This window comes from Salmo salar, chromosome ssa18 (assembly GCF_905237065.1).
Source record: "Salmo salar chromosome ssa18, Ssal_v3.1, whole genome shotgun sequence".
Taxonomy (NCBI): domain Eukaryota; kingdom Metazoa; phylum Chordata; class Actinopteri; order Salmoniformes; family Salmonidae; genus Salmo; species Salmo salar.
The window spans coordinates 64,044,516-64,061,274 of record NC_059459.1 but is presented as its reverse complement, the minus strand read 5'-3'; the positions used below and the strand labels follow the sequence as shown (position 1 = coordinate 64,061,274).

Sequence of the window (16,759 nt, the reverse complement as noted above, 5' to 3'; positions counted from 1 at the left end):
TCTCATTGCACTTCGTTCAGTTTTCACAAGCAACAACTGTAGTTTAGACTCTGAACCCCACCAGAATCATAGAAAAAAGGTTCTGGATAGAACCAAAAAATGGTTGTAGGGTTCTTTGATCAGAACCCATTTGGGTCTTCTTCACTGAACCAAAATTGGTGCTATATAGTGTTCTATATGGAACCAATTTCAGGTCTATATAGAATTAAGGCGTGCCATATATGAAGCAAGCAGATTACCCTTTTTGATTCTTTCCAGAACCTTTTTTCCTAAAAGTGCACACAACTACTGACCACAACCACACAACTATTTACAGCAACTATTGCCCCACACAACTACTGATCACAACTACTGACCACAACTACAGACTATAACTACTGATCATAGCTACTGACCACAACTACTGAACACCACCCCTGACCACAATTACTGACCACAACCACACAACTATTTACAGAAACTATTGCACCACACAACTACTGATCACAACTACTGACCACAACTACTGATCATAGCTACTGACCACAACTACTGAACACCACCCCTGACCACAATTACTGACCACAACCACAAAACTATTTACAGCAACTATTGCACCACACAACTACTGATCACAACTACTGACCACAACTACAGACTATAACTACTGATCATAGCTACTGACCACAACTACTGAACACCACCCCTGACCACAACCACAAAAATACTGACCACAACACAACTAGAGACCATAACTACTGACCACAACTCATGACCACAACCACACAACTACTGACCACAGCACTACTGACACACCATACGACTACTGATCAACACTACAGACCATAACTGACAACAACTACTGAACCACAAACTACTGACCACAACCACACAACTACTGACCACAAGCACACAGACTGACCACAACTACTAACCACTACTGAACAGAACCACACACATACTCACCAAAACTACTGAACACTACTGACCACAAGTACTGAACACACAACTACTAAACCACACAACTACTGACCACATCCAACCAACTACTGAACACAACTAGAAACAATTCCTGACCATATCCACAGAACTACTGACCACAACTACTGAACCACAACTACTGACCACTACTACTGAACCACACACCTGCTTAACACAACTACTGACCACAACCACACAACTACTGACCACAATTACTGATCACAACCAACTACTTACCACACAACTACTGACCACAACCACACAACGAGATCACAACTTCTGACCACAACTCCAGACCACAACCACACAGCTGCTACTGACCACAACTACTAAACCACAACTACTGACCCCAACCATACAACTACTGACCACGACTACTGAACCACAACTACTGACCGCAACTACTGAACCAAACAACTACTGACCACAATTACAACCACACAACTACTGACCAGAACCACACAACGACTGACCACAACAGCACAACTACAGACCACAACAGCACAACTACAGACCACAACAGACCATATATACTGACCACAACCACAAAACTACTGACCACAACACAACCAGAGACAAAAACTACTGACCATCACTACTGACAACTTCTGACCAAGACTAGTGACCATAACACCACAAGTACTGACCACACTACTACCACAACCACACAACTACCGACCACAATTACAAACCACAACACTACTGACACACCACACAACTACTGAAAACAACTACTGACCACAAGAACACAACTACTGAAACACAAAACTACTGACCACAACCACACAACTACTGATCACAAGCACACATCTACTGACCACAACTACAGAACCTCAATTTACCACAAAACTACTGACCACTACTGAACCACACACCTCCTCACCAAAACTACTGAACACGACTGACCACACAACTATTGACCAGAACCACAGAGACCACATCTCCTGACCAAAACCACATGATTAATGACCACAACCAACCAACTCCTGACCACAACCACAACTACTGACCACTACTACTGAACCACACTGACCACAACCAGAAAACTACTGACCACAATTACTGATCACAACCAACTTACTACACAACTACTGACCACAACCACACAATGAGACCACAATTCCAGACCACAACCACACAGCTGCTACTGACTACAAAACTACTGACCACAATCATACAACTACTGACCACAACTACTGAACCACACACCTACTTACCAAAAGTACTGACCACAACCACACAACTAATGACCACAACCATGCTACTGACCACAACTACCGAACCACACAACTACCAACCACAGTTACTAACCACACAACTACTGACCACAACCTCTGACCACAACACAACTACTGACCACATTACCAGAAATACAGACAACACCAGAACTACAGACCGTAACTGACCATAGCTACTGACCACAACCACAGAACGACTGACCACAACTACTGAACCACACACCTACTTAACAAAACTACTGACCAAAACCACAACTACTGGCCACAACCACACAACTACTGACCACAACTACTAAACCACAACTACTGACCCACACACCTACTTACCTACTGACCACAACTACTGAACTACACACCTACTTACCAAAACTACTGACCACAACCACACTACTGAACCGCACAACTACTGACCACTCCTACTGGCTAGGGTTTGGCATTTGAAATTATCCCTTTCGAATAATATCATTAAAGTAACACTTCTTAAACCTCTTCCACTACCACAAAACTACTTTTAAAAGAGCTTTACCAAGCCCCACAACTTTACTTGTAAAGTTACCATCTAGTTATTGGTTGTGATTACAGTGTAGTAGGAAACCAAATTGTAGGCGTGTCAAACAAATAATTAAAGTACACATAAACATTAATTTTCATGGAACTAGACAGACTACTGCCTGCTACAGATTGCTGGAAGATGATTCTCATATTTGCACAACAATAAAAAGACAACTCAAACAAGAGCTAGAGATAGCGAACTATCAGTATTGTACAAACAATTTTTAAACTTTCTTCAAAATAAGATCACACCATCCACATAAAAACTGGGTTTGTTTACATATTTTAATTGTTTTTGAACATTTCAGTTGATTCTGTTTGGCAATGTAAAAACTGTCCATAGCAACTAAAACCAGGAGAAAACCTCCATAGAAACAAACCCCAGAAAATAACCCATCCCAAGCAGTTAAATTAACAAGGTTATCACATTAAAATGATGACGTACAGTGCCTTCAGAAAGTATTCATACCCCTTGACTTATTCCACATTTTGTTGTTACAGATGGAATTCAAAATGGATTAAAGTCTCACCATCTCTCCTAACAGGTGAATGCACATTTTTTTAAACGAAACACAGAAATATCTAATTTACATGCATATTCACACCTCTGAGTCAATACTTTGTAGAAACACCATTGGCAGTGATTACAGCTGTAAGTCTTTCTGGGTAAGTCTCTAAGAGTTTACCACACCTGGATTGTGCCACATTTGCCCACTATTCTTTTCAAAATTATTCTAGCTCTGTTAAATTGATTGTTGGTCATTGCTAGACAACCATTTTCAGGTCTTGTCATAGATTTAAGTATATTTAAGTCAAAACTTCTTGGTAAGCAACGTCAGTGTAGATTTGGCCTTGTATTCTAGATTATTATCCTGCTGAAAGGTGAATTAATCTCCCAGTGTCCAGTGGAAAGCAGACTGAACCAGGTTTTCCTATAGGATTTTGCCTGTGCTTAGCTCCATTGTTTCTTTTTCATCCTGATAAACTCACCAGTCCTTAACGATTACAAGCATACCCATAACATGATGCAGCAACTAAAACAAATCATTAAAATCCAGACGGAAAATATTTACACAAGAAGCAACCTAATATCACACAGTCAAACTCTGTCATCCCCCAACTTTTCGGACCGTTTCCGCATGTGATGGCTGAGTGAAAGGTTTCGTGTGTATAGATCTCTGCGCTCCATTTAGTTAGTCTACCTTTTTTTTGGCTTGAAAATATGGCAAGTGTTACTCAGTAATGTGTTATTGCATTTTTCCCCAAACATAACACTTTTATATTCAGGACAAAAAGGGAATTGCTTTGCCACATTTCTTGCAGTATTACTTTAGTGCCTTGTTACAAACAGGATGCATGTTTTAGAATATTTTTATTCTGTACAGGCTTCCTTTTCACTGTCAATTAGGTTAGTATTGTGGAGTAATTACAATGTTGTTGATCCATCCTCAGTTGACACAGCCATTAAACTCTAACTGCTTCAAAGTCACCATTGACCCCATGGTGAAATCCCTGAGCGGTTTCCTTCCTCTCCTGCAACAGAGTTAGGAAGCACGCCTGTATCTTTGTAGTGACTGGGTGAATTGATACACCATCTAAAGTGTAATTAATAACTTCACCATGCTCAAAAGGGATATTCAATGTCTGCTCTAAATATATATATTTTCAACCCATCAATCAATAGGTGCCCTTCCCTACGAGGCATTGGAAAACCTCCCCAGTCTATGTGGTTGAATCGATGTTTGAAATTCACTGCTCGACTGAGGGACCTTACAGATAATTTCCTGTGTGGGGTACAGAGATGAGGTACTCATTCAAAAAGTATGTTAACCACTATTGGACACATAATATTCCATGCAACTTGTGACTTGTAAAGCACATTTGTACTCCTGAACTTATTTAGGCTTGCCATAACAAAGTGGTTAAATACTTATTGACTGAAGACATTTCAGCTTTTTAATTTGTTAATTTATGAAAACATTATTCCACTTTGACATTATGGGGTATTATGTGTAGTCCAGTCATAAAGACATCTCAATGTATTCAATTTTAAATTCAGGCTGTAACAACATGTGGAGAAAGTCAAGGGGTATGAATACTTTGAAGGCACTGTAGTTTAGCAGTCAGTGACATTCAAAGCTTTCAGTTACAGCTATACTGTATCCTTAGAATTCAATGTATGTTAATAGTTGACGGGATGATAGACAGTCCATACATTTTGTAGTCCATAATTTGTGACACGTTAAAATGACTCAATAGTTTCTTCGTTGTTGCAGTGAGTCCCTTCAGTTGCTTTGAACCGTGGAACACATTTTCAGTAACATCAGGAGGAGTGGTTATTAAAAAGAAAATAGACAAAATACAAAAAGTGCAAGTTTTCAGACATGCTTTGAAATCAATGAAAAAGGAGAGAGAATGCAACAACACAGGCTCTTTCAGGAAGTAGACAGACAAGCTTCATGCACACCCTTTTGATTGGGTACACAACTAGGAAGGAGTCGTGTGATTGGCATTGAGAAAGGACTCATCTTTATATCTGTGCAATTATAGCAAGCTCAATTTTTATAGTCAATTTTCTTCACGATTGGCTGATCATCAGCCAATGAAGATGGAAGTCCCTCCCAGTTGACTACATTACAACATTCAGAGCTTTGCAGATTGTAATATTACAAACAGAACGACATCAATCTCTTGTAAAATATTTGAAAACTCTGAATGTTGTATTTTTCTGAATATAATCTGTCTGAGTAGCTTGGGTGTCAGTCTGAATCTGATTTTATCCGACTTGAGCTCGTCTTAGCATAATGGATAAAGAGTCCGGCACCCAGGCTATTGTAGCAGAGCAAAAACCAAAAGAGCTACGTTGTTACCAAAACGAGCCCTTTGCAGTTTTTTTTCACGCCTCATTCTTCCTCAAACACAAAGCAAAAGCAGCAGACAGACATCCCAAAGAAAAAGAACATGGATACTGGAGGAGGGATGCACTGATGTCATCAACAGCCTGGGCCTAGTTGGGAGGACTGAACAGCGCACCTATACCAGTCTTCATTCTCGCATCTTCGACCACTCGAGTGGAAAATTGCAATTGCTCCAGAACAGAGCAGCACGTATTGCACTTAGATGTACACGGAGGGTGAATATCAGTGGTATGCATGTCAATCTCTTTTGGCTCAAAGTTGAGGATTGATTGACTGCATCACTATTGGTCTTTGTGTGAGGTGATGATGGGTTAAAAAGGTACTGAACTGTCTGTTCAAGCAGTTGGTACACAGTTCAGTACCACTCAAGACATGTAGCCAGAGGACTCTTCATAGTCCCCAGGTCGAGAACTGAGGCTGGGAAACGCACAGTATTAAATTAGAGCCATGACTACATGGAACTCTGCCACCCCAGGTAACATTATCAGCCAGCCATAAAACCAGACTTAAAAAAAAACACCTCACGACGCAGACTGTGGAGAGACACAGACATTTTTATATGTATTGTATTATGTATATTATTTGATTTTCGTTTCAACCCCAGGAAGAGTAGCCACTGCCTTGGAAGCGGCTAATTGGGGATCCTAATAAAATACTTAAATACTTTTCAGAGTCAACTGCCGACAACATTGTCACTCAGTTTCATCCATGTAGAATCTGTGGTAGGAAAGTTTAACTTCGTACAACTCAACCCCTGGCGGGACAGTAGTAGTCCACCGCCTTTGACAGTCATTCACGTCCCCGTAGTCTCATTACATTACACAATCCCCCAAACCCGACACCTGGGTACATCCATAAATTACTCCGCGGGTTGTCATAGGCCTTAAATCCTCCAATCGTAGGTCCTTTCCGGTTCCGTCAGCCCCCCCCATGTTTCTCGTCCTCACTAGTGGTTGAACTTGAAGTGGTAGTTGCCGCCGGACTCGAAGGGGTTGAAGTGGAAGGGCCATCCTTGGCCACCCTGACCCCCTCCTCCACCCTGCTGGCTCTCTGGGTCCAGGGGGTCCTCGCCCGAGTCAAATTTCTGACGCATTTCTACAGGGGATGGAGAGACGTGCGAATAAGCAACAAGTTCATCTTGGTTCCGGCTAGGTTTTCAACAGAAATTTAGATTCCTGAAAACAGGATGTCATCATACTGCAAATAGGTTACAGCTTCCTAAATACAATCATACCAGGTATACATTTTCCAATATGGGAGGGGTTAATAGTACTCTTATCTACAAGCTTGACGAACACCATCAGATGCATATACAGTAAAGTACAGTACCTGGGTCGGTGAGCACCTCTTTAGCAGAGACGATGTCGATGAACCTTTTCTCCGCCTCCTTCTTCTCTGCCTCCTCTCTGAAGTTGTCAGGATGCCACTGTTGGGCCAGCTTCCTGTACGCCTTGATGATTTCCTGTTTGTTGGCACTCCTGGAGAAAAATAACATAAGCTAAGATAAAAGACTGTTTGAATACAAGGAGCACATGCATTCCAATTTCCCTGAGGTTATCACAGAGGTTGGTGAAGATTATTTCAACATCATGAACTTCTCACTTGTCCAGTTGCTTAAAGATCACATAGACAGTAGATTATGTCAAGGAAGGAAGGAATTATGTTTTTAAGAAATATTTGAACAGGACTCCCTTCTCTAGGTCAGCCATACCTATTGACACCCAGGATCTTGTAATAATCTCTCTTCCGGGAGAGCTTGAGCAGTTTCTGGGCTCGCTCTAGACCTTCCCTGATCTCATTGCTCTCCTTGTCAAACTCCCTTGCTTCCTGGTAGTCTTCCACCGCTAGAGATGGAGGGAGGGAGAGGTAAAGAAAGAAAGGCAGAGACAGAAAGAAAGATCAAATGGATACTTGACAAAGCTGGCACAGTGATCCCACTGGGATTTGTCTGCAGTAATCAAGACATTCACATATTTTACATGTCAGTCATTTAGCAGACATGCTTATCCAGAGTGACTTACAGTTAGTGCATTCATCTTAAGATAGCTAGCTGAGAACCATAAATCACAGTCATAGTAAGAACATATCTCATTAAAGTAACTATCAGCAAAGTCAAAGCTAGTAAGAGGAGAAAAGTGTTAGTTCATGCTTTAGACTGGCTCCTGGCTACAAACACTGGGTTACATGGCAAGTGTGGGTTCCCCTGAGCTACAAAAAGCCCACAAGTAAACAAAGGCAGTGTTTGAGTACTTGAGGGAGTGAAAAACAATGCTAAATAAAGTGTTATCATTCCATGCCATCATTCTCTCTGCTACAGTAATAGATGGAGAAAGCAGTGTTTTAAAGAACTCAAGTAAAAATACTTTAAAGTACTACTTAAGTAGTTTAGGGTGTCTGTAGTTTACTATTTATATTTTTGACAACTTTTACTCCACTACATTCCTAAAGAAAATAATGTACTTTTTACTCCTTACATTTTCCCTGACACCCAAAGGTACTCGGTACAGTTTGAATGCTTAGCAGGACAGGAACATTTTCTAAATTCACACACTCATCAAGAGAACATCCCTGGTCATCCCTACTGCAGACTCACTAAACAAATACTTTGTTTGTAAATTATGAGTGTTGAACTGTGCTCCTGGCTATCTGTAAATAAAAAAAATGAAATTGTGTCATCTGGTTTCCTTAATATAAGAAATGTTTAATGATTTATACTTTTACTTTTGATACTTAAGTATATTTCAAACCAAATACTTTTAGACTTTTACTCAAGTAGTATTTTACTGGGTGACTCACTTGTACTTGAGTCATTTTCTTTTAAGGCATCTTTACTTTTACTCAAGCATGAAAAATTGGGCACTTTTTACACCACTGGGTGAAAGTACCTTTCTCGTAGTCCTGGTTGAGGATGAAAGCCTCAGCTCTGTCTCGGAGGATGTTGATGTTGCGTAGGTCTCTCTGGTGGGCTTCAGAACAGATGTCTATTGCCTTAGCAGCCATCTTGTTCTGGTGGAGAAAAATGGAACAACGTCTATTAAGCATTATTATTGCTTCCCAGTCCATTAGTAATTACTTAATCATTAAGTAATATACTTTTATAAAAGTTATGTGAAGTCAGCGGTAGTAAAAGTCATGAGAATTTGAAGACACTACCAATGAATTTCTGACTTTAGTAGAAGAACAGGCCAAGCTATTACTATCAAATGACTATGGCTGAGGCCATGGTAACGGTCCACTCCATAGGTTAAATCTTTCTACAGTATGTGATGGGACCCACCTTGACCAGGCAGAAGCAGATCCTCTCATTGGCCTTGTTGGTGTAGTATGGGACATTAGGCTCTGTTCTCATCACTGACTCATACTTGACTATGGCCTCCTGATACCTGAGAACAAACATTTAATAATATACATTTTAGAGCAACAAGACATAAATACAACCACCATACAATAGTCATAACTAAAATCAACCAAAGTGGATACAAATAGGTTTGGTGCTAAAACCGTAATAGAAAGCTGAGAAGAAACCTAAAATATAAAACTGTCAAAGGAACACAAGGAGTGAAATTCTAAAACACAAAGCATGGGAACTGAAACATAAGCCCACAGAGGGACTACCATTTAAGACCACATAGGAAGGCAGGGATTGACATTAAGGGTTGCCCTATTGCCTGGGGCTGAGCAGTCATACAAGTTGAGCCTGCCCCATTTAAACAACCAAACTGCAAAGAATTCCAGCAGCCTAAGACAGGTTTTTCTGGTTGTTTAAGTGAAAGGCCAAACATTTATGGAAGTCGGGCAAGTTGAGCCTGCTCAGATTCTTTTTACTGAACAAAATACAAAGAATTCCAGTACTGATCTTTCTGATTCCTCCACTATGTGTAGGCAAAAGGCAGACAATATATTCCACTTCTGCATGTAAAAAGCTCATTTACATTTCCGGGCAAGAAGCTGATTAAACAGCATGATCATTACACAGGTGCACTTTGTGCTGGGGACAATAAAAGGTGAATTTAAAATATGCAGTTGTCACACAACACAATGCCACAGATGTCTCAAGTTGAGGAAGTGTACAATTGGCATGCTGACTGCAGGAATGTCCACCAGAGCTGTTGGCAGAGAATTTCGGAGTATTTCTGTCTGTAATAAAGCCCTTTTGTGGAGGAAAAACCTCATTCTGATTGGCTGGGCCTGACTCCCCAGTTAGTGGCTGCACCCCTGCCCAGTCATGTCAAATCCACAGATTAGGGAATAATACATTCATTTAAAATGGACTGATTTCCTTATATGAACTGTACCTCAGTAAAAACATATACACTACCGTTCAAAAGTTTGGGGTCACTTAGAAATGTACTTGTTTTTGAAAGCAAAACATTTTGTCCATTACAAGAACATAAAATTGATCAGAAATACAGTGTTGACATTGTTCATGTTGTAAATGACTATTGTTGCTGGAAACGGCTGATTTCTTTATGGAACATCTACATAAGCGTACAGAGGCCCATTATCAGCAACCATCACTCCTGTGTTACAATGGCACGTTGTGTTAGCTAATCCAAGTTTATAATTTTAAAAGGCTAATTGATCATTAGAAAACCCTTTTGCAATTATGTTAGCACAGCTGAAAACTGTTGTTCTAATTAAAGAAGCAATACAACTTCTTTAGTCTAGTTGAGTATCTGGAGCATCAGCATTTGTTGGTTCGATTACAGGCTCAAAATGGCCAGAAACAGACCTTTCTTCTGAAACTTGTCAGCCTATTCTTGTTCTGAGAAATGAAGGCTATTCCATGCGAGAAATTGCCAAGAAACTGAAGATCTCATACAACGCTGTGTACTACTCCCTTCACAGAACAGCGCAAACTGGCTCTAGCCAGAATACAAAGAGGAGTGGGAGGCTCCAGTGCACAACTGAGCAAGAGGACAAGTACATTTGAGTGTCTAGTTTGAGAAAGACGCCTCACAAGTCCTCAACTGGCAGCTTCATTAAATAGTACCCGCAAAACACCAGTGATTAGGCGACTCTGGGATGCTGGCCTTCTAGGCAGAGTTGCAAAGAAAAAGCCATATCTCAGACTGGACAATAAAAATAAAAGATGAAGATGGGCAAAAGAACACAGACACTGGACAGAGGAAGACTGGAAAAAAGTGTTATGGACAGACGAAACTAAGTTTAATGTGTTCGGATCACAAAGAAGAACATTAGTGAGATGCAGAAAAAAATGTAAGATGCTGGAGGAGTGCTTGACGCCATCTGTCAAGCATGGTGGAGGCAATGTGATGGTCTGGGGGTGATGGTAAAGTGGAAGATGTGTAAAGGGTAAAAGGGATCTTGAAGAAGGAAAGCTATCACTCAATTTTGCAACACCATGCCATACCCTGTGGACGGCGCTTAATTGGTACCAATTTCCTTCTACAACAGGACAATGACCCAAAGCACAGCTCCAAACTATGCAAGAACTATTTAGGGAAGAAGCAGTCAGCTAGTATTCTGTCTATAATGGAGTGGTGGGCACAGTCACCAGATCTCAACCCTATTGAGCTGTTGTGGGAGCAGCTTGTACGTAAGAAGTGCCCATCAAGCCAATCCAACTTGTGGGAGGTGCTTCAAGAAGCATGGGGTGAAATCTCTTCAGATTACTTCAACAAATTGACAACTAGAATGCCAAAGGTCTGCAAGGCTGTAATTGCTGGAAATTGAGGAATCTTTGACGAAAGCAAAGTTTGAAGGACACAATTATTATTTAAATGAAAAATCAATATTTAAAACCTTGTCAACGTCTTGACTATATTTCTTATTAAAAAAATATATACATTTTTTTTTTCTTCTTCAGAGCAGGCTCAACTTGCATAGTGGTACTGACCTCGCCTCTTCGATGTGCTCCTCGGCAGAGTCCAGCTGCTTGCTGAGCTTCTTCACCTGTTTGTAGTGGGACAAACAGTCCTTGTCATCCTGGTCCAGCTTCAGACACGCTCGGACGTGACTGCACAGAGAGAGATTTACATATAATGTGAAGCGGATTGAAATTCTTTTTCATGAATTTTGAAAGACTGAGTATTCTTTACCAACTGACAAACCTCAAGTGCCACAATCAACCACAAATGCAAAAACTCAAACCAATGTTGCTCTGAAGCCCAAAACCTCTTCATTTACATGTATTTGCTTGATAAACGTGGTTGATTGTTTGCTTAAATCACACCTCCCCATCACTAATAAATTCCTAGTGAGCGTACCCTAGTGACTCCTGGTGCTCTCCCAGGCTATAATGCAGGGTGCTGAGCTTGAGGAAGGCAGCTCGGTTGTCGTTCCTCAGCCGGGTGGTGGGAGTCAGGTCCTGGATGGCCTTCCTGGGGTCTCCCAGGCGGATGTAGCATTCAGCCCGGAGCTCCCGAGTCTCAGGGTCCCAGGGGGAGAGCTGAGGAGAAAGAGAGGTAAGGTCAGTGGTGTGAATTTTCCCTTTTTATGATTTGATACAAGACTGTTGAAGTATAGTACAGCACTGTTCGATGATGAAGGTATTGCTTAGGTGAAAAAGCATTTTTCTCCATCCTCAGACTAGGCCCTGTGACAGAGGGAGCCCCTACCTCCATGACCAGGCCCAATATCTTGGCCCTGTGGTGGAGCTAGCCCCTACCTCTACGATGCGGTCCAGCACAGTGATGGTGGTGCTGTAGTCTCCTCTGTGGTGGGCCGCGTGGGCATCCTCCCGCAGCTCCTCCAGCTCGTTGGCCCTCATCAACTGGTCCTGCGCCTCCTCCTGGTCAGGGGAGCGCTGCAGCTGAGGAGGAGGAAGTAAATCAAATAGAAAGGTTGAGTTTCTGAAGAAACTGTGACATATTTATTACAAGCTTATAATTGCTATAACAGATCACTCATCAGGTCTAAAAATACACACAACACATCAAGTCTAATCGTTCAGATTCTCTTTACCTCGCCCACATCACATAATTGCAGTAACAAAATGATAATGAATGCGATTTTTTTTTAAGCGCAACATGAGACAGTGAAACGATATGATGATGGTATGAGCATTCGGAAAATACAGCAGTGAGAAGTAGTAGCATTATAAACTCAGCAAAAAAAGAAACGTCCTCTCACTGTCAACTGCGGCATCTTAGGCATCTCACAGTACGGATATTGCAATATATTGCCCTGGCCACATCTGCAGTCCTCATGCCTCCTTGCAGCATGCCTAAGGCACGTTCACAAAGATGAGCAGGGACCCTGGGCATCTTTCTTCTGGTGTTTTTCAGAGTCAGTAGAAAGGCCTCTTTAGTGTCCTAAGTTTTCATAACTGTGACCTTAATTGCCTACCATCTGTAAGATGTTAGTGTCTTAACGACCATTCCACAGGTGCATGTTCATTAATTGTTATGGTTCATTGAACAAGCATGGGAAATAGTGTTTAAACCCTTTACAATGAAGATCTGTGAAGTTTTGTATTTTTACAAATTATCTTTGAAAGACAGGGTCCTGAAAAAGGGACCTCCTTTTTTTGCTGAGTTTAGTAGTTATATTTCTAAGCATCTAGATTTACCACAGTCTCAAAGTCCTCCCGGGCCTCCTGGGTGTTGCCCTGCTTCAGGAGGATATTCCCTCTCTGCAGTCTGGCCTGGAAACATGGAGGCAGTTGGAGGAAGAGAGAGAGAAAGAGAGAGGGATGAATGTTGAAAGTAGGAGGCGAGAGAAACAATGAGGGAGGGAGCCAGAGAGGGTGACATAGGACACAAAGACAGAGAAAGATACAGGTAAACAGGCAGAGAGAGAAAGAAAGAGTTAATAACAATATCACAACATTGTGTCCATAACTGTGATTTATCATGACAACAGAGATTATATTATTGTTGATGACTGTCTGTGTCCACTTACAGCCAGGAAGTCTGGTTTGAGCTGGATGGCTCGGGTCAGATCTGGAAGGGCTGATTTGGACTTCCCCATGGCCAGAAACACAGCTGCCCGCTTGTAGTAGGTGAGGTAGTTCTTAGAGTCTCCCTCTGAGGGGAGGCATAGGGTTGAATACATTCAATTAGTAGGTGATCACATACTTTAGATCTAGCTATTTTCATGTGGCTACACTGATTACATGGCCATCCATTGACTGAAAGTGTGTAGGTATAAATGGTAAATGTATTTATCTAAGTGAAAGACAGTGAGATCTGAAAGGATGCATGACAAAGTTGGCATATAACGATTCATCCTTTGGAAGGACTGTGTTACGCAATGCAGCAGCCTGACTTATTTTTAAGAGAGGGTACTAACGGAGGGAGAGACAGACAGACACAAAGGCTAGAGGCTGGGATCTAAGGATGTTTGAGCTCTGATGACACGTTTCTGGTTGGTAACCTTACCCACTGCATAGTGGTAGTGGGACAAAGCCTCCGCCAGTTGACCGGCGGCCAACAGCGTACGGCCCATCTCCAAGTGCTGCTCAATCTCCACATGAGTTGCCCCCAAGACACCTGAAAGAACACTGTGTGCGTGAGCCTCCAAGAAGGCCCCAAAGCAATACATATAGCTAGTTCAGCTAACCACATAGGAACTGACTTTAAATGCAGGAAACAGAGTATGTTCTTTAATTCTAAAGGGCTTTGTTAGTAAAGGGGATATTCAAAAGACAAGTGGAAAACCAGCTAAGTTACAGCCAAAGGGTTTGGGTAGCCTAGTTAGCCTACAACTAGTAGCAAGTAATTGGGGGCACACCTGTTCAAGCTGAACCATATACAATCGGTCGTAGCTAAGGAAATTACTGAATACTTTAGTTACCGGTATTTTCTATGCGCAGAACTTTTACAGCACAAAACACAAGCTAACTACCTTGTCTGTCTTGTCTTACCGTCCAACTGGATGTCTAGAATGACACAGAGCAGTGACAAGGAAGACAGGACCCCGTTGAGACCTTTCCGTCGACCCAACTCCATACTTGAATACTTCACACTTCTCCCGGAGTGGTATATTTCACGTCTCTAATTATATTGTACGCTATCATTTAAACTGTAATTTCCTTCATCGTTTTTCTTCCTGAACCTTTGAGGATAACAAGTGTTCCCATTGTCCGGTTAAGAAATAGTTCCGAGTGACACAGTGGAACGCCACTGGAAGGTTCCTGCAATTTCTTTGCGAAGGACAACACAAATTGTTTAGACAACCAAGAGTGAGCAAAAATATAGCATGCATCTAATATATTGTTGCCATTTTCTCTACGTGGCATGCCATTGAATAACTTCGGCAAATGTCAACAATAGGTGGTTTCTTAAGTGAAACTTCAACCGGTCCCGTTACTGGCCACCTCCTTCACTGATTCAAGCTGCCCTACATTTCTTTAGTGATGTGCAGTTCGCGAACGATTCATTCTTTTTGAACGATTCTTTTTACCGACTCGAGAGTCATGATTCATTTTCTGAGTCATTTGTTCATTTTAGTCGTTAGTTTAACTTGCTAGTGCTGGCATCAATGAGTCCTACAGCATAGGCTGGCTACACGCTCCTCTGGCACAGAAGCTCCAGAGACATGATCAAACCACCAACTGTCTGTCATATACGCGCAAAGAAATAGATCATGAGCATAGAGAAGACAAATTCATGTTTAGAACTGATCATTGATGCAAGAAATAATATAAATAATGTATTATTGAACGTTATGATGGACACAGCGTTTTAGAACCAAAACATACACAGCCTCAGAGCCATCTGCTCAACAAACCCGAACTCGAGAACGAATATTTTTGGGGGCTGCAGTTCGCGAACGATATTGTGCTCATCACCCTCACGGCAGTCACGCAATACATTCCGCCAAGAGTCGTTCACAATCTAGTCCGGTTGCGGCCATAACTAGACCTCGTTTCAAATGTATCATTCAATAAAAAATCTTTATTGTATGCCTAGAAATCAACAAATGTACATTGTTTAAAGCACACGTTTAAAAGTCTCAGTCACTAATTACAGCTCCATAAGCCCCCTTATGGCAGGGGCTCCTAAACATTTTCTGTCGGGCCCCCCTTCCAGCATTCGGGAACATCACGTACCCCCCTGCGCGCGCAACGTCTATTTCTATGGGCACAAGCACTATTCATAACACAAACTGTTCACACTCCTCTTGTTGGTGGAGAGAACTTTGCTGGTTTAAAGCTTATTTCCTGCAATTCTTCACATTTTGTCATGGGGTGCAAATAAAATGTTGCAATTTTAAAGCGAATTTTCTTGCAATTCTATACATTGTGCCATGCCTAATGTGTATTCATGTAATATATGAGTAGCTAAAAAAATGAAATAAAAATGGGCAAGTTCATCTGGACATTTCTGACAAGTTACAAATAGCTCTCTAAGCTATGCAATGACTAACATGACATGAAGAGCTGATGATGCACTACCCAGGTATGAAATTGCTCCTTGAGATGTGAACGAGAGAGCAAAATTACCGTATTAAGATGGCAACTCTGGTGCCAGGATAATGCTGTGCATTCTACTATTACGACTTTCGAGAGTACGTTTAAAGACGCCCCCTGTAGGGGGTCCTGCGTGCTCTGGTCATAAATGAAAGAAATGAGTCGAAAGATTCGTTCTTTGGACTGAACGAGTCGAATATATCCGAGTCAGTAATAAGAGCCGAATTCCATTACTAATTTATGTGCGGTGAGTGGCCACTGGCCAGTCCTAGCAGCACACATCCTTGTTGCCTACAAACGTGGGGCGGTCTCATTGGTTGAACTATTTTAGCTCGTACACGAAACTCCCATGTCCTTGTATGGTACAGAATGCCGTCACTGCACAGGCAGGGATGCCATACAGTGGAATTTACCAGAAATAATCACAGAAGGAATATCATTGATAGGCCTACCCTATGTCTAATTTTCTGTGGTAATAAGAAACATATGTTTGACGATGTTCATTCCTTATTAGATACAAAAAAAATGGAATTTGAGTATTTAAAATGAATTTTATTGGTTGGAATTATAAAAAACCTCAATAACCTAACAACGTCACGTGGCTAAACTTTGTAGCGCATAAGCTAGCAAGCTCAACCATGCTAGCTTACTTGAATTGACTCACCAGCTAAGGTAATTTAGTAGTTCTAGCAATGACAAACCAAATGCCGATC

At 41.5% G+C, this 16,759-nt stretch overlaps 1 protein-coding gene across 1 annotated transcript; it reads right to left on the bottom strand.

Moving 5' to 3' along the window:
• Window positions 1-3,017: 3,017 nt before the first annotated feature.
• LOC106577647 (dnaJ homolog subfamily C member 3) lies at window positions 3,018-14,991 on the bottom strand. Its single transcript, XM_014155948.2, has 12 exons — window positions 14,499-14,991; window positions 14,014-14,124; window positions 13,535-13,659; window positions 13,203-13,277; window positions 12,300-12,443; window positions 11,899-12,080; window positions 11,529-11,648; window positions 8,946-9,051; window positions 8,554-8,674; window positions 7,380-7,512; window positions 6,998-7,146; window positions 3,018-6,763 (listed from the first exon to the last, which is right to left on the bottom strand). The coding sequence occupies exons 1-12, from the start codon at window positions 14,581-14,583 to the stop codon at window positions 6,615-6,617; spliced, it is 1,500 nt and encodes a 499-aa protein (XP_014011423.1). The 5' UTR covers window positions 14,584-14,991; the 3' UTR covers window positions 3,018-6,614.
• Window positions 14,992-16,759: the final 1,768 nt, after the last annotated feature.

Bases quoted from the DNA above. Each gene is read 5' to 3' on its own strand.
- LOC106577647 (XM_014155948.2), bottom strand. From the start codon at position 14,583: ATGGAGTTGGGTCGACGGAAAGGTCTCAACGGGGTCCTGTCTTCCTTG. The intron at 13,660-14,013 runs GTAAGGTTACCA...GCCTCCCCTCAG, and splicing joins CCACTACCACTATGCAGTGG to AGGGAGACTCTAAGAACTAC. The intron at 7,147-7,379 runs GTATGGCTGACC...ATTTTTCTCCAG, and splicing joins AAGATCCTGGGTGTCAATAG to GAGTGCCAACAAACAGGAAA.